This window comes from Rattus norvegicus, chromosome 4 (assembly GCF_036323735.1).
Source record: "Rattus norvegicus strain BN/NHsdMcwi chromosome 4, GRCr8, whole genome shotgun sequence".
NCBI classification, from domain to species: Eukaryota; Metazoa; Chordata; class Mammalia; order Rodentia; family Muridae; genus Rattus; species Rattus norvegicus.
The window spans coordinates 37,519,333-37,544,897 of NC_086022.1; the positions used below are offsets into that span (position 1 = coordinate 37,519,333).

Here is a 25,565-nt window from a genome sequence, read left to right on the forward strand (position 1 = left end):
CAGGAACAGCTGAAGACCTGTAGAGAGGAAAAACTACACGCCCGAAAGCAGAACACTCTGTCCCCATAACTGACTGAAAGAGAGGAAAACAGGTCTACAGCACTCCTGACACAAAGGCTTATAGGACAGTCTAGCCACTGTCAGAAATAGCAGAACAAAGTAACACTAGAGATAATCTGATGGCGAGAGGCAAGCGCAGGAACCCAAGCAACAGAAACCAAGACTACATGCCATCATCGGAGCCCAATTCTCCCACCAAAACAAACATGGAATATCCAAACACACCAGAAAAGCAAGATCTAGTTTCAAAATCATATTTGATCATGATGCTGGAGGACTTCAAGAAAGACATGAACACACTTAGGGAAACACAGGAAAACATTAATAAACAAGTAGAAGCCTACAGAGAGGAATCGCAAAAATCCCTGAAAGAATTCCAGGAAAACACAATCAAACAGTTGAAGGAATTAAAAATGAAAATAGAAGCAATCAAGAAAGAACACATGGAAACAACCCTGGATATAGAAAACCAAAAGAAGAGACAAGGAGCTGTAGATACAAGCTTCACCAACAGAATACAAGAGATGGAAGAGAGAATCTCAGGAGCAGAAGATTCCATAGAAATCATTGACTCAACTGTCAAAGATAATGTAAAGCGGAAAAAGCTACTGGTCCAAAACATACAGGAAATCCAGGACTCAATGAGAAGATCAAACCTAAGGATAATAGGTATAGAAGAGAGTGAAGACTCCCAGCTCAAAGGACCAGTAAATATCTTCAACAAAATCATAGAAGAAAACTTCCCTAACCTAAAAAAAGAGATACCCATAGACATACAAGAAGCCTACAGAACTCCAAATAGATTGGACCAGAAAAGAAACACCTCCCGTCACATAATTGTCAAAACACCAAACGCACAAAATAAAGAAAGAATATTAAAAGCAGTAAGGGAAAAAGGTCAAGTAACATATAAAGGGAGACCTATCAGAATCACACCAGACTTCTCGCCAGAAACTATGAAGGCCAGAAGATCCTGGACTGATGTTATACATACCCTAAGAGAACACAAATGCCAGCCCAGGTTACTGTATCCAGCAAAACTCTCAATTAACATTAATGGAGAAACCAAGATATTCCATGACAAAACCAAATTTACACAATATCTTTCTACAAATCCAGCACTACAAAGGATAATAAATGGTAAAGCCCAACATAAGGAGGCAAGCTATACCCTAGAAGAAGCAAGAAACTAATCGTCTTGGCAACAAAACAAAGAGAATGAAAGCACACAAACATAACCTCACATCCAAATATGAATATAAAGGGAAACAATAATCACTATTCCTTAATATCTCTCAATATCAATGGCCTCAACTCCCCAATAAAAAGACATAGATTAACAAACTGGATACACAACGAGGACCCTGCATTCTGCTGCCTACAGGAAACACACCTCAGAGACAAAGACAGACACTACCTCAGAGTGAAAGGCTGGAAAACAACTTTCCAAGCAAATGGTCAGAAGAAGCAAGCTGGAGTAGCCATTCTAATATCAAATAAAATCAATTTCCAACTAAAAGTCATCAAAAAAGATAAGGAAGGACACTTCATATTCATCAAAGGAAAAATCCACCAAGATGAAGTCTCAATCCTAAATATCTATGCCCCAAATACAAGGGCACCTACATACGTAAAAGAAACCTTACTAAAGCTCAAAACACACATTGCACCTCACACAATAATAGTGGGAGATTTCAACACCCCACTCTCATCAATGGACAGATCATGGAAACAGAAATTAAACAGTGATGTCAACAGACTAAGAGAAGTCATGAGCCAAATGGACTTAACGGATATTTATAGAACATTCTATCCTAAAGCAAAAGGATATACCTTCTTCTCAGCTCCTCATGGTACTTTCTCCAAAATTGACCATATAATTGGTCAAAAAACGGGCCTCAACAGGTACAGAAAGATAGAAATAATCCCATGCGTGCTATCGGACCACCACGGCCTAAAACTGGTCTTCAATAACAATAAGGGAAGAATGCCCACATATACGTGGAAATTGAACAATGCTCTACTCAATGATAACCTGGTCAAGGAAGAAATAAAGAAAGAAATTAAAAACTTTTTAGAATTTAATGAAAATGAAGATACAACATACTCAAACTTATGGGACACAATGAAAGCTGTGCTAAGAGGAAAACTCATAGCGCTGAGTGCCTGCAGAAAGAAACAGGAAAGAGCATATGTCAGCAGCTTGACAGCACACCTAAAAGCTCTAGAACAAAAAGAAGCAAATACACCCAGGAGGAGCAGAAGGCAGGAAATAATCAAACTCAGAGCTGAAATCAACCAAGTAGAAACAAAAAGGACCATAGAAAGAATCAACAGAACCAAAAGTTGGTTCTTTGAGAAAATCAACAAGATAGATAAACCCTTAGCCAGACTAACGAGAGGACACAGAGAGTGCGTCCAAATTAACAAAATCAGAAATGAAAAGGGAGACATAACTACAGATTCAGAGGAAATTCAAAAAATCATCAGATCTTACTATAAAAACCTATATTCAACAAAATTTGAAAATCTTCAGGAAATGGACAATTTCCTAGACAGATACCAGGTATCGAAGTTAAATCAGGAACAGATAAACCAGTTAAACAACCCCATAACTCCTAAGGAAATAGAAGCAGTCATTAAAGGTCTCCCAACCAAAAAGAGTCCAGGTCCAGACGGGTTTAGTGCAGAATTCTATCAAACCTTCATAGAAGACCTCATACCAATATTATCCAAACTATTCCACAAAATTGAAACAGATGGAGCCCTACCGAATTCCTTCTACGAAGCCACAATTACTCTTATACCTAAACCACACAAAGACACAACAGAGAAAGAGAACTTCAGACCAATTTCCCTTATGAATATCGACGCAAAAATACTCAATAAAATTCTGGCAAACCGAATTCAAGAGCACATCAAAACAATCATCCACCATGATCAAGTAGGCTTCATCCCAGGCATGCAGGGATGGTTTAATATACGGAAAACCATCAATGTGATCCATTATATAAACAAACTGAAAGAACAGAACCACATGATCATTTCTTTAGGTGCTGAGAAAGCATTTGACAAAATTCAACACCCCTTCATGATAAAAGTCCTGGAAAGAATAGGAATTCAAGGCCCATACCTAAACATAGTAAAAGCCATATACAGCAAACCAGTTGCTAACATTAAACTAAATGGAGAGAAACTTGAAGCAATCCCACTAAAATCAGGGACTAGACAAGGCTGCCCACTCTCTCCCTACTTATTCAATATAGTTCTTGAAGTTCTAGCCAGAGCAATCAGACAACAAAAGGAGATCAAAGGGATACAGATCGGAAAAGAAGAGGTCAAAATATCACTATTTGCAGATGACATGATAGTATATTTAAGTGATCCCAAAAGTTCCACCAGAGAACTACTAAAGCTGATAAACAACTTCAGCAAAGTGGCTGGGTATAAAATTAACTCAAATAAATCAGTTGCCTTCCTCTATACAAAAGAGAAACAAGCCGAGAAAGAAATTAGGGAAACGACACCCTTCATAATAGACCCAAATAATATAAAGTACCTCGGTGTGACTTTAACCAAGCAAGTAAAAGATCTGTACAATAAGAACTTCAAGACACTGAGGAAAGAAATTGAAGAAGACCTCAGAAGATGGAAAGATCTCCCATGCTCATGGATTGGCAGGATTAATATAGTAAAAATGACCATTTTATCAAAAGCAATCTACAGATTCAATGCAATCCCCATCAAAATACCAATCCAATTCTTCAAAGAGTTAGACAGAACAATTTGCAAATTCATCTGGAATAACAAAAAACCCAGGATAGCTAAAGCTATCCTCAACAATAAAAGGACTTCAGGGGGAATCACTATCCCTGAACTCAAGCAGTATTACAGAGCAATAGTGATAAAAACTGCATGGTATTGGTACAGAGACAGACAGATAGACCAATGGAATAGAATTGAAGACCCAGAAATGAACCCACACACCTATGGTCACTTGATTTTTGACAAAGGAGCCAAAACCATCCAATGGAAAAAAGATAGCATTTTCAGCAAATGGTGCTGGTTCAACTGGAGGGCAACATGTAGAAGAATGCAGATCGATCCATGCTTATCACCCTGTACAAAGCTTAAGTCCAAGTGGATCAAGGACCTCCACATCAAACCAGACACACTCAAACTAATAGAAGAAAAACTAGGGAAGCATCTGGAACACATGGGCACTGGAAAAAATTTCCTGAACAAAACACCAATGGCTTATGCTCTAAGATCAAGAATCGACAAATGGGATCTCATAAAACTGCAAAGCTTCTGTAAGGCAAAGGACACTGTGGTTAGGACAAAACGGCAACCAACAGATTGGGAAAAGATCTTTACCAATCCTACAACAGATAGAGGCCTTATATCCAAAATATACAAAGAACTCAAGAAGTTAGACCGCAGGGAAACAAATAACCCTATTAAAAAATGGGGTTCAGAGCTAAACAAAGAATTCACAGCTGAGGAATGCCGAATGGCTGAGAAACACCTAAAGAAATGTTCAACATCTTTAGTCATAAGGGAAATGCAAATCAAAACAACCCTGAGATTTCACCTCACACCAGTGCGATTGGCTAAGATCAAAAACTCAGGTGACAGCAGATGCTGGCGAGGATGTGGAGAAAGAGGAACACTCCTCCATTGTTGGTGGGATTGCAGACTGGTAAAACCATTCTGGAAATCAGTCTGGAGGTTCCTCAGAAAATTGGACATTGAACTGCCTGAGGATCCAGCTATACCTCTCTTGGGCATATACCCAAAAGATGCCTCAACATATAAAAGAGACACGTGCTCCACTATGTTCATCGCAGCCTTATTTATAATAGCCAGAAGCTGGAAAGAACCCAGATGCCCTTCAACAGAGGAATGGATACAGAAAATGTGGTACATCTACACAATGGAATATTACTCAGCTATCAAAAACAACGAGTTTATGAAATTCGTAGGCAAATGGTTGGAACTGGAAAATATCATCCTGAGTGAGCTAACCCAATCACAGAAAGACATACATGGTATGCACTCATTGATAAGTGGCTATTAGCCCAAATGCTTGAATTACCCTAGATCTCTAGAACAAACGAAACTCAAGACGGATGATGAAAATGTGAATGCTTCACTCCTTCTTTAAATGAGGAAAAAGAATACCCTTGGTAGGGAAGGGAGAGGCAAAGATTAAAACAGAATCTGAAGGAACACCCATTCAGAGCCTGCCCCACATGTGGCCCATACATATACAGCCACCCAATTAGACAAGATGGATGAAGCAAAGAAGTGCAGACCGACAGGAGCCGGATGTAGATCTCTCCTGAGAGACACAGCCAGAATACAGCAAATACAGAGGCGAATGCCAGCAGCAAACCACTGAACTGAGAATAGGTCCCCTATTGAAGGAATCAGAGAAAGAACTGGAAGAGCTTGAAGGGGCTCGAGACCCCAAAAGTACAACAATGCCAAGCAACCAGAGCTTCCAGGGACTAAGCCACTACCTAAAGACTATACATGGACTGACCCTGGACTCTGACCCCATAGGTAGCAATGAATATCCTAGTAAGAGCACTAGTGGAAGGGGAAGCCTTGGGTCCTGCTAAGACTGAACCCCCAGTCAACTAGTCTATGGGGGGAGGGCGGCAATGGGGGGAGGGTTGGGAGGGGAACACCCATAAGGAAGGGGAGGGGGAGGGGGATGTTGCCCGGAAACCGGGAAAGGGAATAACACTCGAAATGTATATAAGAAATACTCAAGTTAATAAAAAAAAAAATTAAAAAAAAAAAGATTTGACAGTATAGGATGTGCCCAACTCTCACGAGACAGAAAAGGGAAGCTACTTAAGGGGCAATGGAAAGAGGGGATGGGAGGCAAGGAGGAGGGGGAAGCAGAGAGGGAGGCAGTTTTATACACACAGGTTAAAGAGAGAACGAGCTAGACACAGGTAAACACAGAAGGAGCCAAAGAATGAGAAGGAGCAGAAGATTAGAACAGATTCCTAGTGCTAGTTTGAGGTCAAACAGCAATTCGGGAGAGGCAGAGAGATAGAGATGAGAGAGAGAGAGAGAGAGAGAGAGAGAGAGAGAGAGAGAGAGAGAGAGAGAGGCTTGAATCGGTTAGTGTGGAGAGGAGTTTTGAGTCAAAACAGCAAGAACTTCAGGAAGAACTAGAAAAAGGGGTGTTTATTCAGCTGCAGCTCTCAGAGACTGAAAAACGTTCTAGGCCTACATTAGATTATATGGAGGCTTCCAGGGCTAGGCCTAGATTAGCAGACTGGGGCAATAAGCCTTGGAGATGACAGTTTACCAGGAGAATAAAAGTTACACTGACATCTGGTGCCTAATTACAGGGGATGGTTTCAGGTAGTTGTGAGCCATTGTGTGGATGCTGGGAACTGAATCTAGGTCCTCTAGAAAAGCAGGTGCTCTTAACAGCTAGGCCATCTCCCCAGCTCTGAGTTTCCCCATTCTTAATATCTCACATAAATTTCAGCGTGACTTTTAGGGGACAAATCGTATTCAATCTGTGGGAGATCCTAAGCCGGAAAAGCATGGGCAGAAGCAAGCAGCTGGAACTGGTAGCTCTATGGGCTTCACAATTTCTCATCTTGTTTGCTCTCCCTGAGGGGCAGCGTATTGTATTGTTAATTGCAGGTAGTTGGAAAGTTCTGCTTACTCCTGTTTTAAGTTAGTCTATGGATGGTCCTGGGATTTGCAAATTGTTGTTCCATAAATATCCAAAACATGAGGCCTGAGGAAAAAGGTGTTCATGATTGTAATTTTAATTACACTCACTTAGTTTGGATGGAATGTTGTGTGTGTGTTCCTTTGTGTGTATGTGTTCATGTGTGTGCATGCATTGGTGTGCTTGCATACCCTAGAGCAGAAGATAACTTGGGCAAGTTGGCTCTCTCTTTGTATTCTATGAGTCCTGGGGAATGACACTCATGTGGTCAGGTTTGACAAAGTGCTTTTACCCACTCAGCCAACAGAGGTTTTTCTAAAGTTATCAATGAGTGCTGTTACTTCTTCAAGACAGAGCAGTTAGTAATGGGTTTATTACTAACGTTAGGCCTTATGTAAAATGCTCAGGGGTCATTACACTCACACTCAATGGACAGGAAAATTGCACTGGGCCTGTCTATGCTACAGTAGTATTCACAGTGGATTTCAAACCCAGCAACCCATACTGTGACTACAGGGTTTAAAATTTATTTTTTCTAATGCTTATATTCTCTTGGCTTTTGTTACCCTTATCAGTATGAATAAATTATCACACATTTAACTCACAGGCATTTGAAGGCAGGTGCTGCATTTAAATTCTTAGGTATGACCATCACTCCTTAATTCTTGAGAATAAAGTTTTTAGAGGGAACCATGTTTTCTTGAATAAAGAGAAAATGCCTGGACATTCAAATAACTCATGATAACTTTCTGGAAACTGAAAATACTATTGTAAGAACAGATAGTACCTGGGTGTGTAATTAATTCAATGGCACAACACTTCACGCAGCCTCCTATGTAAGGCTCTGGGTTCGATTTCCAGCATCAGATGCAAAACAAAATGGCACTTAAAAACTCATACAAGTTCTCTCACTTATATTTTAGATACAATTTAAGTTTATGATGTTCGATCTGAATGAACATGAAACCTAAAATCATGGCCAGCTATATTGTTTTAGCTCCAAATGAAGTGCTACCGATCATTGCCATCTGCGGCTTCCTATGACTTTAGAATCATCATAAGCTAACGCGCTGAAGTTGTTCCACACTTGGATGGAAGTGACCAGAAATGACATTTCTATGATGAAGCTATGCTGTAATCAAATCACCAACTTTAGATATTTGCCAGTAGTTTAAAAACTTTATACATTTTTAGTATAAATTTGTTATCTTATTCTTGCTGTTCCCCCCCAAAAAAAAGCACCAAAAGATTCCATTGTTTTTATTCACAAAAGGTTATAACTTAATATGAAAACATTAATCTTTAGATAGAAAACCTAATAGACAAATTATGTCAAATTTTAAGGTCATTTTGTTCTATATATAATCAAAATATATGTTGTTCTAGAAAGTAAGAAAAGTGTCTTGATCATGTGTCTGCCGAGCACATACATCTTATGCTTGGAGCACAGGGTTTCTTCAGATGCCTGCCTTGGTCCCTCTGGACTCAGCTCTCAGCTTCCAGGTAGCTGAGTAATCTCAGACAAGACAATTAGTGTCTTTGTGCCCCAGATGGGAAAACAGTGAGGATAATAACAGCACATACCTTGTGGATTATGTGAAGAATGAATGAGTTAACACATAATAAAGTCCTTAGAACAGTGGCTGGCACGTGGTGAATGTTTAGTAAATATTAGCTAGTATTTTCATATGTGATAAAGTGTGGAACTATGACTAATGTAGTGGGATATAGTACAAGATGCTACTTTTTATATTAGGCATCATTCTTTTTTTTTTTTTTTTTTTTTTTTTTTTAGTCTGACCACACAAGGAAGCAGAGAAACTGACCATTTAGTGGCTGGAATCAGGAAGCTTCTCAGTGTGGGCAGACACCAGGAGTACACCATTCTGACATCCCATTTCTTTATTTTGTAAAACCATATTTTTTGAATCTCATGAGCATTAATAGGAGGTATCTGATGTAGCACTTTAATTATTCCTAATTAGGGTTTTATATACTTTCCTTTGCCCATCTATAATCTTTGTACTTCTCATTTTCCTTGCAGAATAACTGCCCACCCCCACCACACAGAGGAAATGACCACAATGAATTGTTACATTATGCCTGGTATTTATTTCTCCCAAGAGACCATCTGCTCCTGGGTAGTAAACTAGGTGCCCTCCATTAATAAATCTGATGATGCGATGATGTAAATTTTCTTGTTGACATCTACAATTCAGAATGTGATGTTCTCCACCCCACTCTGCAACTACAAACGTTAAGACAGGTTGTAATGGCAGGTGCATTTTGTTCAGTTCCATACACTACTCCTGAAGTTGTTTTTATTCACAAGACGACTAAGACACTTAAAGACATTTCTATGATTAAAAGGGTTAGGGATCCTTTATTCAGCTTTAACTAAAACATCTCACCGGATGCAGGTGTATTTGTAAAGTTAGTTTGGCTTCAGTGTCCTCAGCCTCAGGTTGTAGAGAGCACTGGAGGGTGGAGCCCTTGCAACTTGCTTATCGTAGAGCGCGCTTGTCTTTGGGCGTCAGAGCACGCGTAGCGCACGTATGGACCCACTTTTCTAGCCTGACCCTCACCTCAAAGGCTGTCAACTCTTCTGTCCCTCCCCTCCGCGCCAGGTCCGCCTCTCTCATCCACTTTCACGCTCCGCCCCAGAGCGGAAACCTCGTACCGTAATTGGCAAAGTCTCTTTTCACTCCGGCTGCATAACCAATCCTTAGAACTCCGGAGTAGTGTGGCTCTGCCAATCAGATCAGTTGCAGCCGCAGGAGCCGGGTCCGGACCGCCCAGAGGCGTGGCCGGAGGCGGGGCGCAGACACAGGATTAGTTGCCATTCCGAGTGAGAACCGGGTCGAGGTGGCTGCGGCGGCGGCGTTTGCGGTGGCGCGGGCTACGCGCAGCGCGAGGCGCCTCGAGGCCCCTTTCTCTCCTCAGAGGCCAGAGTCCCGGCTCTACCCGTGGCCGCCGGGTCCTGTCGCGCGGGCGATCCCCGTGAGGGCTGAGGAGCCCCGGGAAGCCGGCGAGTGCCCTGTCAGCGCGATGCCCGGGGCGGCGGCGGCCATGGGCTGGACGCGGGCTCGGCCGTGAGCGCCCCGCAGAGCGCCGCGGGGCGGTTGAGGCCGTTGGACGTTGGCCGTCGCGGCGTCCCCTCCCCCTCGGCGGCGGGGTGCGCGTCGGAAGGGGAGCCCCGCGGCTCCGCCCCTCGCCGCCCCTCCCCCGTACACATCGCACGCACCGCCGCGCCGGCTCCCACACGCTCGCGCGCCCGCCCGCCCGCCCGCGGAGCCACCATGTCCACTGCGTCCTCCAGTTCCTCTCAGACCCCTCACCCCGCGCCGCAGAGGATGCGGCGCAGCACCGCGGGCTCCCCGCCCGCCGCTGCCGGGAGCGGGACGGGGCCGGCCGTGAGCTGCGCACCGGCTGCGGGAGCCGGCCGGCTGCTGCAGCCCATCCGCGCCACGGTGCCCTACCAGCTCCTGCGGGGCAGCCAGCACAGCCCCACGCGCCCCGCCGCCGCCGCCGCGCTCGGCAGTCTCCCAGGGCCCAGCGGGGCCCGTGGCCCTAGCCCGTCCAGCCCGACTCCACCGCCGGCCACTGCCCCAGCCGAGCAGGCGCCTCGCGCCAAGGGCCGCCCGAGACGGTCCCCCGAGAGCCAGCGGAGGAGCAGCTCACCTGAGAGACGGAGTCCCGGCTCGCCCGTGTGCAGAGGTAGCGAGCCCAACCCTCCCGTCCTCCCGGGCTGCGTCTCCCCGACGGTGCCCTGCGTGGAAACTTCAGCCTCTCCGGGCTTCTGTTTGCTAGTGCATTACCGAAGGTGTGAAAGTGGCTTTGGGAATCTCAACCCCTCCTGAGGTCGCTGCAGGGCTTGAAGGAGTGACCTGAAAATCAACTTTTATCTGACCCTCACACCGCCACTCAGATTTTATCTTGCATCCCTCGCCTGCAAAAGAAAAGTGTTTCGGTTTAATAGCTTATTAGCTTTCTGTGTTTGGAGCCGGGGAAGGAGGAGCGGGGCAAAACCCTTAAACACGCACACAAACTCTAGCGGTGAATAAGGTGGTAGTGGTAATCTCTGCAGCCTTTGTGCTTTCCCACAAAGTTCTCGTCTGGAGTGTGTTTTGTTGGTTTTGTGTTTTGGAGACTTGATTGCGGTAGTTAGGATATCCTCTGCTTGTGTAGGGGAGACAGTTTTAAGTGTATAGGGTTTATGCACCCCTCTCCTCTACTTTATATAGTCATGCATTAGATCACTACTGCACTACAAATGGCTTATGCCTGAATGGTGATTTTCGTGGGGAATTTCTTAAAGCCTGTTTGTGGAGTGTGTTCACTTTTTCCTTCCATCTTTAAGTATACTTACCAGTTCAGTTGAGCTGTGTAGGGATCTCAAGTTTTCTTTTTTGTTAGGTGTCAAAGGTAATGGTCAGGGGGTGGATGCTGTGGGCTCCCCTTAATGTTTTCTGTTTGGGTTTGGTTTTGTTTATGTCTAGGGACATAGTGCAGGAACTAGTTGACTCCTGGGGGAGAAAAGGAAAATTAGGCAAAACAGGGACGTAAAGGCCATGAGGGAGAGTCGAGTACCTAATATTCTCAGATAGCAGCCTGGAGCTACAGTTGCTGCTGCTTCTGCTACTGCTGCTGCTGCTGCTGCAGCATTGTGGAAGGAAGGAATCATTCGGAGTAGGGAAACAAAACAAAACAAAACAAAACCTGCTCGGAAGGAAAATATTACCAAGCTTCACACAATGTTTATGTGGTATGTGGGGTTTTTGTTTAAGGTGGACATTCTTAAGGTGTTTAGAATTAGAGAAAGGGATTGCAATAGGATAGATCAAAGTTTAGGTATTTTTAGCTTTAATTTAGACCTGTGATTAGCATGTTGCTGAAGCACTTGCTTTCAGATCCCTTGATGGTAAGCCTCTGGGTAGGATGTAGTGCAGTGGAATAAGTGCGGGAGCACTAAGAAATACATCCTGTAATCTGTATGCACCAGGAGGAATTTGCTCCCCAACTCCTCCCCCAGGTCAGGCCAGCTGCTGCAGAAACTGACATCCTCCAGCAAATCCTGAATGAATGAATGAAAACAACGTGATCGCCCTAATAATGACCACAACCGAACACACATCTTTGGCTGTATTTTATAGAAAAGTCCACCATTTTCTAACAGATTAATGCCATATGCAACTCCCTTGCACATTTTCTGGGGCTGTGTTAAATGAGAGGTAACAGAAAGAAAAGAAGACAGCAGTAGTCACAGACATTTTTGAATGATTTAGCTTTAGCAGGTCGTTAATGGGAGTTTGGGGGATTTTCTTTTAGGAATGATGTAAAAAAAATAAGAATTGTAGATCGTATGCAGAGGATTTTGTGGGCAGAGTTTGAGAAGTTTTGGCAATTGCTGTAACAATATAATGGCCTCCTAGTACCTCTTTTCTTTTTGTTGATAAAACAGTAACATCTTACCACAGATAATAGTGCAACTTGTTTTTCTGCATCCTTCAAAAGCCCTAATTGCTTAGGAATTACATGCCCCATCATGAAGTACTTTTAATGAAATTTGTGATCAGGCTTAAATTCTTCTCTTTGTTGTAGAATGGCAGACCAGAGTTTAATGCAATTTTAATGCAATCATGATGAAAACACTTAGTTTTGTGTCTGTCACAGTACAGATTTGCAGGGTCAGCTTGTGCTGGGGATGAACATTCTATGCTGTATTCTGCTGTTTATAACATCAGGTGTTTTGTTCATTTCTTACATCGAAGTGCTTTTTGAAAGCCATGCTCTTGTGCTCCTAGTTTTTGATTGTATTACCGCTATATTACTTGTTCACATTCTGCCTTGTTCTCCTCTGCCCATAGTGAAAGTACAACATACAACTATCATGGTCTGTCTCTTTAGCCACTTCAAATCTATCCTGTGACATAACAATTTCACTAGTTTCTTTTGAATTCACTAAGGTTCTGACATCAGTGGGTTTTAGTTTCCACTGACCAAAGCTGCTGCTGCTGCTGCTGCTGCTGCTTCTGCTGCTGCTGCAGACACTGACATCACTCTACTGCATGAATGAAAAACAGCAATGTGCACCAATCAATCTCCCTCTACTCTCCTCCGTCCTTTTTTTTTTTTTTGGCACCTTTCAAGGTGGGGGGGTAGATATTATATTATGCTTTGAGAGACTACACATAAAGATAGACATAGGTAGACATTGACTCAAGGGATATGTATTTCATGGAGATAGATGTTTACAAAAAGCTTTAAGAGCTATGAGCATTTGGATTGTGGGTGACAAGGAAGCATTCAGAATTGTTTTCATATTTTGTCTAATTATGGAAGGAAATATAGAAACTAAGTTTTCTGATTCTTTTATCACAAATTATAAGCAGAATTTTGAATCTAGTGTCAGTGTTTTTCTCAAATACTCCTAGCATATATATTTATAGGGTTAAGCTAAAGTAATAGAGAGTTGATGCTTATGTCAGAAAGCGGGGAGAAAACTGAATTCTGTAAGTAGGAACAATCAGTTTTAAAATTTATTGTATTTTAAAAATCCAGTGGAAAGATAGTGATTCTCTTTATTTTTGAACCATAACTTTAGATAGATAATTAAATGACTACCATAATGGAACATGCATAAACCTGCTAACATCATGCTTTATTTAAAAGACATGGAAATTTACAAACTGAAAGTTGTGTTTTGTTGGTGTTCCTGGACCATTCTCTTTTTGTATTTTTTCTTTCTTGTGTATTTCAAAACTTCAAGGTTATTATTTATATTCATTTCTGAACTTCTGCTATTAACAAAATGTCATCCTTCCCCTTGTTTGATTCTGAAGGGTCTTGAAGTGGTAAATGACAAGCTACTGAATGCATCCCATGGCTCCCTGTGATGTGTTTGTAATAGATGTAAAATCATAAAGTATTATGCAAATAGTTATTTTTGTGATGGTAATACACAAACTCTATCGTTGAGATAAGTATAACAATTCAAATGAGACTAAAGCAGAGTGTTAGAGTTAAAATTAATGATCTTTGAGAAAAAGTCATTAGGAATAACCTAAAGAAAATATAAAGTAGTTGCTTTCTCAAAGCCAATAGAATAAACCCATGGATTTAAACAGTAAACAAATAAGACAGTAGGTAACAGAAATCCTTATGTCTGTAAATATCCAAATTAAAGAATTATAGGTTATAAAAGAGGCAAAACTAAATGCATTAGAGTACTCTAGTTAGAGAATCCTGCTTATGTTTATTTTACCAAATCTAGTAACAAAAATTCTGAAGATCTGATAATTTATTAGTTTCTTCTATGAAAAAGTGTGTTAATTTTTGATTCAACCTACTAGATTTTTTTTAGGCCTCCCACTCCTAAGAAATTGGCAATTCTAAAGTGTGAAATTTGATCAGAACTTTTTCCTTGGGAATCTTGAAAGGCTTTTGTCATATGTAAAAAAATTATGTGTGTTTTAAAAGATAATTCAAAGCCAGCCAGCACAGAATGTGTAAGTGCGGACACTGTATTGTATATGTGTGTGCTTAACCTGTTCATTTGTTTTAAGTTTTAAGCTCTTCATTAATTTCCTCTTTTTGAGTCATTTTAATGTTCTTAGTTGTGAAATATCAACATTTTGGTATTTTTCCTCTGTTTAAAGATACTCTTCAGTTTCCCTTTTGGAAGTTGATTATCTGGCTGACATTTATAGAGATTGAGACTCTCTGTACTACCCTCCTCCATTTGAAATTTATTAGAGTCATTATGGGAACTTATTTCTAAACATCCCTGCGTACAGTGAAAATGCATTAAGCTTTAGGCTTCCAGAATAATCTTTGAATTCTGATTTTGGAGAAAGTTCTTAATCTCTTAGAGTTGAACTAAATAGTGTTAATTTATGGCTCTGATTTTTTTTTTCCCCTTTCAGTTACCTTATGGTGCATAAGGTTTTAAAATTAGTAAATGAGTAGCAAAGTTAACCAGTAATTTATGCTGTAAATTTATCAATTTATGTTCAAAGAGTATATTCTTCCCAAATATTATTGCCATAAACATATAGAACATTGAATACCTAAGATGTATGAAGTAGGTTAATGAATTTTTAACTGTACATAAAGTCTTACATGGGCTTATTAAATTGAAATTTTAGTTGGAGTACATTTCACAAAAGGATAACTCATTTACTCTGGTTTACATTTCTGAAAAGGCTTATTATGGTTTATACATTAGATAAATATTGAAAGATAATAGCATTCTTTTAATTATTTTACTTGTGATAATGTAGGTTATATTTGAATCGAGGAAACAAAACTCATCTCCATGCAACAAATAAGACAACATTCAAATTAAGTCTGAAATTTAAAAAGAAATTGAAAAGTCAATTTTACCAAACTTATTTGCTGCAAATACTGTGTCAAGATGCATATTATAGTACCAATGGCTCTGGGTCTTAATTTTAGTTCAGTCTTTTTCCCAGCACTTAGAATTCCCAGACACCACCCAAGTTGGCTTCTTTGTAACACCTGTCCTGGATCTGTTCCTGGCACTGTTGTCATTTGTGTTTAGTATATATTGTTTATTCTCCTATTAAATGTCTAAGAAACAAAGTTTTTGACAGTCTTTTTTTTTTACATCCTACATATTATTTATTTAAAAAGAAACTGATCTAACATATGGTCTATTAACTGGTCTGCTAAAATTATGCTGACGAAAGAGAATACTATTCATTTGCTGGTAAAGTCTAGGGAACTGATAGAATGGCTGGAGCACCAAAGTCCCTTACCCTTTGTCTGGACCTCTAGAAATGACCAAAACAGAATTAGTTTTTCCTGACAATTTAGGAAAATCTTTGTGTTCATTCTGCAAAGTAAAATTTAGTAGATTAACAGTAAGACTGAAGTTAAGAATATTACTTATGAGCAAATTGTCAAAAAATACTTATCCAGAATTGTCATTTTTATAGAAATAGGGAATGGCTGATACTTTTATCACTGGCCTTATTTCATGTCCATATTGTTGAGGCAAATGACAGGAGGAGGCAGGTTCATGAATACTCAGTGGCTTCCTTTGTATTGTCCTGTCTCTCTAGTTGCTATAGATAGAAAAGAAGGGCACATTTGAAGATGACTCTTTGCCAAGCTATGTATACTTTGAAATTTAGCAAGAAAATGGGTTTAGAATTCTGTTCTTTTAATTCTGGATTCTGTGTTGATTTCACAGTTGATGAATTGCTGGGATTTTTAGGTAAAAGAACGACAAAACATGGGTTTCCCTTTGTATTTCCATGGCACTACTCTGTTGTTCTGGGACATGCTCTAATACTTTCAGGGTATCTAAAAATGTTAAGATAGTTGGCTGAATGGAACTAAAATGGAATACGGAAGGATGGCTATTTTCTATTCTTGCTTCTTACATGCACATGGAGGAAATAGAGATGAACATTGCACCTTGTTCGTGGGCTGGGAGAGCTCAGGGTTATAAACATTATTGTGTCTGTTCTCATTTACATCTAACTAGCTGTTTCTTAAATCGCATTATACTGTGCAAAGTGGTTTTCTCTTCATAAATCTTAAGAATTAGTTATATGTGGTGGTAAACTGACTTGACTAATGCCTAAAGAATTACTAAGTAGGTACTAGTCTCAAGTAATTGTCTCGGTAGCTGGCAGTAGCTTTTTTATTCAGCTTTTTGGAAGCTAACAGCCATGCTTGCAGTGTGAGTGTGAGCTCCACATATATAATTTAACGGAGTGCTACCACGTTGTGCCTTAATTATTACTTGCCAAAATTAAGAATGAGTTGAAGAAGCTAGTGAACCCCATAGTATTTGTGGCAAGGTTAGTGTTCAAGGTTGTCTGCCAAGTTATTACAATTACATAATTCAGCAGTCATCTAGCACTATTTCTAAACAAAAAACTGAAAAGCACTGCTACTTGTAGCCTAGTATTGCTGAAGGTCAAAAGTACCCATACACTGCTAATACTAATAAATTATCTTATTTGTCTTCTTTATCTAGTATGGTCATGGGAAAACTTGTTGAAGAGTTCATTAACTGATTTTTATCTTTCCATTATTAGAAAATTTGTTTGTTAATATAGGTCCTAAGAGAACATTCAATTGACAGGGTCACCTGGTATAGTTTAGGTAGCACAAGCCGGCTATCTTTCAGCCTCAAGTTCCAGAGTTCTTGGACTACAGGCATGCTATACAATACCCAGTCTCTGTTGTTCCTTAAGAATCTTTAGTATCTGTCTGTAGGTGCACATTTAAAAAGCATTCTTTCAAATGTCAGAACAGTGTAGTGGTCCAGGGAGTTATTTTAAAGTTATCACTCTGTTACATATTTTTCTTTCATTTTTGAAACTGAGAATACACTCATTTCATATATATATATATAATGTTCTTCTGCAGTTTGACATAGGGTAGTGTCACTGACCTTTGTGTACTCTGAACATACACACACACACACACACACTTTGTTGTAGAAGTCTGAATTGTTGTTGAATGTGGTTTCTTGTGCACTATTGTAGACTGTAGCAATACTTAATGATGCCTTTTGAGACCATTGAAACGAGTTTGACTTGGCTTTCACTAAAATACCTGCTACTACTGATGAGAATGTAAAGTAGTAACCATTCCTATAGTAGCATTTATGTGCTATTTTTGTGGAGTGCTCAATGACTTGTTTGTTTTTCTTATACTCAGAATTTACATGTCTTTATTTTTATTCACTTGTAGTTTTTATTTTAAGGTAATATTAGCATTATACCCCTTACACTTACTCTTATATTTGTCTTTAGGATGGTTGCTGTGTTTTTTCACTTTCTATAAGACATGCACTCAAAGTGTTATTTATACAGATATTTTATATTATAAATATTTATACAGATAATTACTATTTAAGGATTAAAATTTACACCTAATTTATGGAAGAACAAACAGATGCTTGGTAAATCATATTTTTGAGTCAGTCTTTTTTTTCTCCCATTTTTATTAAATGGGTATTTCTTATTTACATTTCAAATGTTATTCTCTTTCCTGGTTTCCAGTCCATCAGCCCCCTAACTCAAACCCCTCCCCTTCGAGATAGGTGTTCCCCTCCCCATCCTCCCCCCCCCCCCCCCGTTACCGACCTCCAACAATCCAGCCTTGGCAGGACCAATGGCTTCCTCTTCCACTGGTGCTCTTACTAGGCTATTCATTGCTACATATGCAGTTGGAGCCCAGGGTCAGTCCATGTATAGTCTTTGGGTAGTGGCTTAGTCCCTGGAAGCTCTGGTTGGTTGGCATTGTTGTTCATATGGAGTCTCAAGCCCCTTCAGCTCTTTTAGTCCTTTCTCTGATTCCTTCAACGGGGCTCCCGTTCTCAGTCCAGTGGTTTGCTGCTGGCATTCGCCTCTGTATTTGACATGTTCTAGCTGTGTCTCTCAGGAGAGATCTATATCTGGTTCCTGTCAGCCTGCACTTCTTAGGGGTCAGTCTTTTCTAATGACTATATTCTATTCTAATGCAAATAGAATATTGAAGAAAAGTATATGGACCCTGAATATGACCATGTGGTAAGTCATGTGAAATTTTAAGTAGGAATTTGGGAAATAAGGCATAGAAAGCGATACGTGAACTACTGCTGTTTTATATTCACTAAAACACTTTACTCTTGAAGTTTCTCAATATGGAAAGAAAAAGAAAAAACAGTTCATACACAGCGAAGTTGATGAATCCTTTATGTTTGATTCCCATTTTTAGTCCATTGTTCCATGTAGCTTTTTGCTACCCAACTTGTGCTCCAGGAATGGGCCATACTACCAGCCCACTTCCAGCTTCCCTTGAATCTAGGGATAAAAGACATACACACACACACAGTTGTTCATTTTTAGCTTGCCTACTTTGCACAATTGCTGGGCGCTACAATCTCCAACCTCGACAGTGTGCTCTTATCATTACTCTTAGTTTCACAACTCCTACCTGCCCTGACTTTAGTTGGTCAGTTGAATCTAGTCCCTGCTAAACATCTCTGACCATCTGCCTATAGGAGCAGCCACAGTCCACTGTTCCTCAAATGGCTGCCCTGTTATCTCTCCAAAGCATGTGGAACTCTGTCTTTCCTTCCTTGTGTCTCCTTTCTTGGCTCCAGGGACCCGGAAGTCCTGCCAATTGTACCCAGCAATTGGCCCATGGCTTTCTTTATTGACAGATTAAGAACCAATTGGGGAACTGGACCTTAGCACATAACTGCCCCTATAGTCCATAATTAATGTAGCTGTTTGCAAGTCCTTGACAGTTTAGCTGTAGTTTGGTTCATTTATCTTAAAATTGTATCACTGTTTTGGTGGGTGTGTCTGTTTTAACTAATACACCTGTTTCTTTTTAGTATTATGGTATGTAATCTGATATTTGGTATTTAAAAGGCCCTGCAGTAAATACTTATTAAATCCGTATATAGGATTTACAGAGATTTCTGTTTGAGCTATATAAATACACATGTGTACACACTGAGAGACAAGAATGCATACTATGGAATGAAATTGCTGAAGAATGATCATAAGACATGAAATCTTAAAAGTACATGATAGTTTAAATTTAATAGGTTGTATTTATGCTGTTCCTTTTATAGAATATTAACTAATTTGAGTCACTTATGAATTCTGTCTTTGTTTTGGGCATAATTCAAATATGGTTAAGCTTGGGAAGGCACTGATTTAGATCTTTGTATAGTGTAGAAGGAATCAGTGTTTTGCTATAGAAATAGTTTGGACAAAAATGAATTTTACACAAGTGTTCATATTTTGAAAGACATAACATAGGTTTTTATAGAGTGCTTTTTTTGTATAACATATAAAGTTTAGACACAACTAAACATGTTTCATAAAGTATGGAATGTACTAAATGACTTTAAAATTATTGCTTACAAAGTTATTCAAAAGAGTAACACAAACCAATATGTAAACGAACTTTGACCTTGAGACAATTTCGTAGGAAGCCAAAAGTCTGAAATGTAAACAAACAGTTTTCTTATATTTTGACCCATGTACAGACTATCCTTTTTTGTTGTTGGATTTTGTTTTTCCCCTTCAGCTCCTTCCACATCTCTCCACTTTCTCAAACTCATGGCTCGTTTTCCTTTTTATTTGTGTTATACTCAGACCACTTTTCTATATATAAATGTATAACTACATAAGTGCAGCCTACCAAGTACATTTAGTGTTGCTTGTATGTGTATTACTGCTTCCTATATGGATAGCCAATTAGGGAGCTCATCCCTGGGGAAGACCAATTCTCCCTCTTTCAGCAGCTTATTCCGTGGAATAAGGATCTAAATTTATTTTATTTCCAGTGATTTAACATCATCATGGCCAAAATTCAGTGGTTCTTTAAGTTAGAAATGTAGTTGTACTATTTGTAAAACCCAGGTAAGGAGATGTGAATTATATATTAATTTGAGTTTTATTATGATGGATAACTTAAAGTGTCAGGCGTATTTCAGATGCTTATTTGCTTTACTGATTTTCTAACTTAATGTACAAGTAAAATGATTTAATTTACCAAAATGTTATTTGCACAAACTGTTTAGGAAGTCAGTTGCACAAGGTTGAGGTTCATTGAGGTTGTTAAAACATATTACTAAATAGTATAATTTCTCTTTGCTGAATAAAGGTTCTAATAGATCTTTGTGAATACAAATATATCATTTCCATTTCCTCCCCAGTCTGAGTTTGGAAGTTCTTAGAAATTTGGAATTCAAATAACTCCTAAAAGGAAAGGATTCCTGTACTAATTATCACAGCCCCCCCCCCCACCTGCTATCCTGTGAAAAGATGTGGTTTTTTTAGACAAATATTCCAAGGTTTTTTCTGTAGTTGTGTCCTTACTAGACAAACAAATAAAAAGTAAAGAGGCATTACTCTGTATAATACTCCATCATAGCGCTGTTCCTAAGCAGCCTTAGGAAGTAGCACTCCTTCCTTGGGAAGAGCTTTTAGAAACCCTTATATTCTTATCACCGTCAGAAGACAAAACAATGAGTAAACATCAAAAGACTAGTCATTTATTTGTAGGAATGGATTCTTTGGTTTATAATTAGATATTCCTAGAGGGTGTTGTTTTGTGTTTTGTTTGTTTTTTCCTTTTAATATGAAGCTTTCCAGGTTGTGGGAAGGAGGGAAGGGGAGGAAGGGAAGAGGAGAATGAGAATACATTCATGTGCCAAGGTGCTTTGAAGATCACATTCCTTTCTCGGTCACCAGATAAGAAGTTGCTGATGCTCTCTCCACATAGTATAGAGGTTCATGGTCATCTTTTTGTAGTACTCCAGTTTTAGTACAGTGAATGGTAGTGACTCAAAGTTTGCCCGCTCATATAAGATAAAGTCATTGGAGAACCAGCCAGGTTCAGTTTTGACATTCCGTGATTATGAGGTAACTTATGTCATTACAGTTATGTTTTTTTCCTGGAGGAATGGTTTAGGTGTTGTACTTGTGGACTAAACTACTTCCTTTGAAGTTATTTGATAAGAGTAGATTTGTTGTGTTGGGGTTTGGAGAATTTAGTTTCAACATGTTACCTTTTGTGAATCATTAAACATAACTTAAAGTCATGGTTGTTTCCAGGATATTATCTTTTTAAATTTGTTATTTTTTTATGTGCATGGGTGTGTTGCCCTGCATATGTATCTCTGCACCATGCACGTGCCTAATACCCATGGAGGCCAGAAGAAGGTGTCAGATCCCCAGGGCCTGGAGTTGACACACAGTTATAAGCTGGCAGATGGGTACTGGGAATCAAACTCGACTCTTCTTAACCACTAATGGATCTTTCCAGCCTGCTTAGTCTTAACAAATGCATCTTACTTTTCTCTTAAAGGCTTCATAATTTGTGAGCACAAATTTTGTTGGTTTTTATATTCAAAATTGAAACAATCTTTGCAAAGTATACTAATAAGCTAGGAATGGCTGTGTGTACCTGTAATATTAGTATTCCAGAGACAGAGGCAGAAAAATAGTGATCTTAAAGCCATTCTGAGCAAAAGATCCTGTCTGAATTTAAAACAAAAAGTATAGGGGCTTGTGAAATAACTCAGAAGTAAAGTGCTTGTTGCTCTTGCAGTGAATTGGAACCCCATGCCTAGCACCTGGGTTAGGGGGCTCACAACTGTTTGTAACTCCAGTTTCAGGTATCCAGACACCCTCTTCTAGCCTCTGCAGGCACATATGGGCATACCTATACACATACAAATCTTTAAAAAGTGTGGCATTTCTAAGGAATAGAGTGATTATTCTGACAGGTAAAACTTACTAAAGATTAAAACTGACCTCTCTATAGTCTTTAAACTTAAAAATCTAAGTATTTTTAAACATAACTATCTTCGGGAAGCTTGTTAGTACCTTTTTCTTAGACCTATGTTTCCACAGAGTAGAGTACACTATACTATTAGTGTGGAAATTGGTTGTTCAGAGTACATGCTTTGAATTGTTTTATGCTACTAAGAGAATAAAATAATGTAATAAATACTTAACTGTATAGTTTCAAGTTTGAATCATGCTTTAATGATTCATTTGTACAGAGATACAATTTAGAAGAGCAGTTTTCAAGATCAGGATATTGAGTGATTTAAGTTTAAAGTCAAGGACTTGATGTGGAAATGATTTCTTTGTTGGCACTGTGGAACACAGCTTGGTAAACCTAGAGTATTGGGGTGGTGCTGGGGGCTGGTGGTGCTGGGAGGGTGGTGCTGCTGGGGTGGTGGTGGTGGTGGTGATGATAATGATTAGTTTTGTGTCAGCATAAAGCTTGACTTTTCTTTTTAACTTATTTCTCCATTCTGATTATCATATATTGTTCAGTCTCAAAATTCCTTTCAATATTTTGGCTTCTTTACATTCCCTCCAGGACCTAACTATCTCCTGTTAGACTATAGACTGCTTAGTATTCTAGGAAGTGATACAACTTAGGCCTCTCCCTGCCACTAGGCTTTTATTTTGCTATTTGTCTATAATTAAGTATAGTCTATCTGTAGAAGAAGAAACAAAAGTGCTTTTTATAAAAGATCTCTTTTGGATTCTAAGTTAAGGTTAATATGAAATAAAATTCACCATATTTAACTTGACATAAAAAATTCACTCTTGACATATCCATTTTGTACCTGTGTTCCTGCTTGATTGAACTTGCTGTTTTTAATAAAATGTTCAGTTTTGTTTTATTAAGTGAATGTTCTTTTGTCACTCTTTGCTTTGAATTCAAGGTCCCTGTTAGGAATGTTTCTTTCTCAAACATACATGCGTTTTTGCTGAAAATTCCTGAAATCTCTGTGAGTAGCTTTCAAATATCCCCACCTTTTCCCGATGGAGGTAATTGTTATTTCTCATTATCTTTTCTTTTCTTGTTATCTTTTGAAGCATAAACTACATCTCTTTTTGTTCTGTTGTGTCTATTTAAGCAGTTGTGGTCTTACTAAAAGTGTCAGTTTCTTGAGAATAGTCACTTTTGGATGTCCCTACCCAACACATATCTTCCTTTATTCAGATGTTTTAATGTTTCTTTATCAGCTTGTTTGGAATGTTATTAAAGATTCTTCTGAGTTGACAGTTACTGAAAAGTTCTGAAAGGACATTGAGACTTGTTAAATTATTTCCCTTGTGCTAAGTAGATAAGAAGAAACGCTACCAAGAGAATGAATGTTCTTTTAAAAGTAGAAGAGAATGATGGATAGAAAGTGCTGACCTTTCAGTAAGATTGATGGTATTAGGCATTCGAAAATACAACATCCAGTCTTCAAGAGGCTCTCAATTCTAAGACATAGAACAGACAGTAGCACTGGAGTCTTTGCTTACCAAAGGTTGTGGTTTATCAGAGGTGTTCTGTAGGACCAGTGAGGTAGCTCAGCAGCCAAAGATGTCTGCTCTGAGCCTGATCTCAGGTCTGTCCTCTGGACCCACGTGGTGGAAGGAGTTAATGGACTCCTGAGAGTGTCCTCTGACCTGTGTGATGCAAATAAGCACAAGCCCACAGTACATTAAAATGTAGTCTGAAAGTATGTTCAGTAAACTTCTGATGAACTTTCTCAGTATTGATTGAGCTTCAGTATTTTGTTTAATGTTGCTTAGCAAAGTATTTTTTTTCTATTAAATGTGACATGCATACATGTGTAGTTATAATCTGGTTGAAATGACATACCTCATATCTCTGATGGTTAAACCTGTAGAACTTTTAGGTAAGTGTACTGTTCTCCAAACCTGTGTAAGAAGATCACAGTGAGGATTTACATATGTAACCTAACTTTTTTTTTTTAAATCTTTTTGGGAGAACAATTTATTTATGGTATTCTCAGTGAAAGTGAATCTTTTGTAGGGGTGAATAAGACTTTTGAAAATAACCCCCCAAAAAAGTTACTAAGAAGATAGTGTTGAATAATTGAGATTATCCTGCTTGCAATGACAGATGATGATGATAGCCCAGTGAGACTGACTTAGACACTTGATTTGAACTGTCCCTAGGGATAACTCAGACCCTTCTGATGTTAAGGATTTCTGTGGTTTTGCTAAATCTTCTTTTATTTCCTCCTTTAAGTCTACTCGTAGTGAATACTTTGTAGTCTTACTCCTTACAGTTAAACAAGCTAAATGGCATATGATGCTTTTATCCTGTTCAATTAAAAACTGTTAGTTTGATCTTCCTTATTCTTTTTTTAAAATGATTTATTTATTTATTTATTTATTTATTTATTTATTTATTTATATGTAAGTACACTGTAGCTGTCTTCAGACACACCAGAAGAGGGCATCAGATCTCATTACATATGGTTGTGAGCCACCATGTGGTTGCTGGGAATTGAACTCAGGACCTCTGAAAGAGCGGTCAGTGCTCTTAACCACTGAGCCATCTCTCCAGCCCGATCTTCCTTATTCTTGATCTGCCCTTCTCTGCTAGCTGAAATAGATTCCTGCAGAAGACTGAGGAGGTCTAGAAGAATAGTGATTAAATGGTGGAGGAAGTCTGAGTCACTGAATGATAATACTGAGGGCCACCTGTCAGCCAGGAAGATACACATTAGACTGTTACTGAGATAATCCACTCAGCTTTTCAAATAATAGCAGTTAGCATTAACCAACATTACTTTAGAGCTTAAAGAAAGGTGGTTAACTAGCAATTGTCTTTGATAGTTTTCCTTGGGAGACCCATTCTTTCTTGTCCGGTTTGTTAAATAGGCATATATATTGTCAGTGCTTCAAGATAACCCATCAAGTTGATTGTGTGACTGTGATAGAATATATTTGGAAGTAGTTTGGTATCACCAACCAAAGCACCTATAGCTACTCTCTGATTAAAATTTTAAAACATAATCTTTAAAAACATTTTGAGAGCTCTTAAGTAATGGCTGCCTCATAGAAATAAGACCAGTTTACCAGAGTACCTGGGAAGCTCAAGGAACTTAACTTGTTTGCTAAATGGTTTTACATTTTGTTCAGTTGTTATTCCATCTCAACACTACATTGAAAAGATTAAGAAAAACAGGGAGAGAGAGGGGAGAGAGGGAAAAAACAGTTGAGTCATCCTTTTTGTATAATTAGGTTGGTGTGGTTTCATCTTCCTCCCACATTCAGATGAATCTCCAGTATATCTGGGGGTGGTGCTCATGTTTGTCCAATTGTCCCAGCTCTAATGTTTATTTTTAATGACACTTTTTTTCCCAAACTAAAATCTGGATGATTTCACTCATGTTGCAGGGCACTGGAATTGAATAAAGTTATCCCATTATTTAAGGTAAAATTTTAAACTTAGATGTCAATAAACACTGGCCCCCCAC

General features: G+C 39.2%; 1 protein-coding gene across 5 annotated transcripts in view; it reads left to right on the forward strand.

Moving 5' to 3' along the window:
• Glcci1 (glucocorticoid induced 1) overlaps positions 1 to 25,565 on the forward strand; it is a 327,628-nt gene that overhangs the window by 245,062 nt on the left and 57,001 nt on the right. For 3 of the 5 annotated variants that reach the window (XM_039107260.2, XM_039107262.2, XM_039107261.2), the window contains exon 1: positions 8,540 to 10,486. The exons of 1 other annotated variant lie outside the window; for it this stretch is intronic. In XM_039107260.2, the coding sequence (XP_038963188.1) occupies positions 10,069 to 10,486 (418 nt within the window). In that variant the 5' untranslated portion in view covers positions 8,540 to 10,068. Of the gene's footprint in view, positions 1 to 8,539; positions 10,593 to 25,565 lie in introns of those variants that run through there. One more of the 5 variants, XM_063285724.1, reaches the window with a different exon arrangement.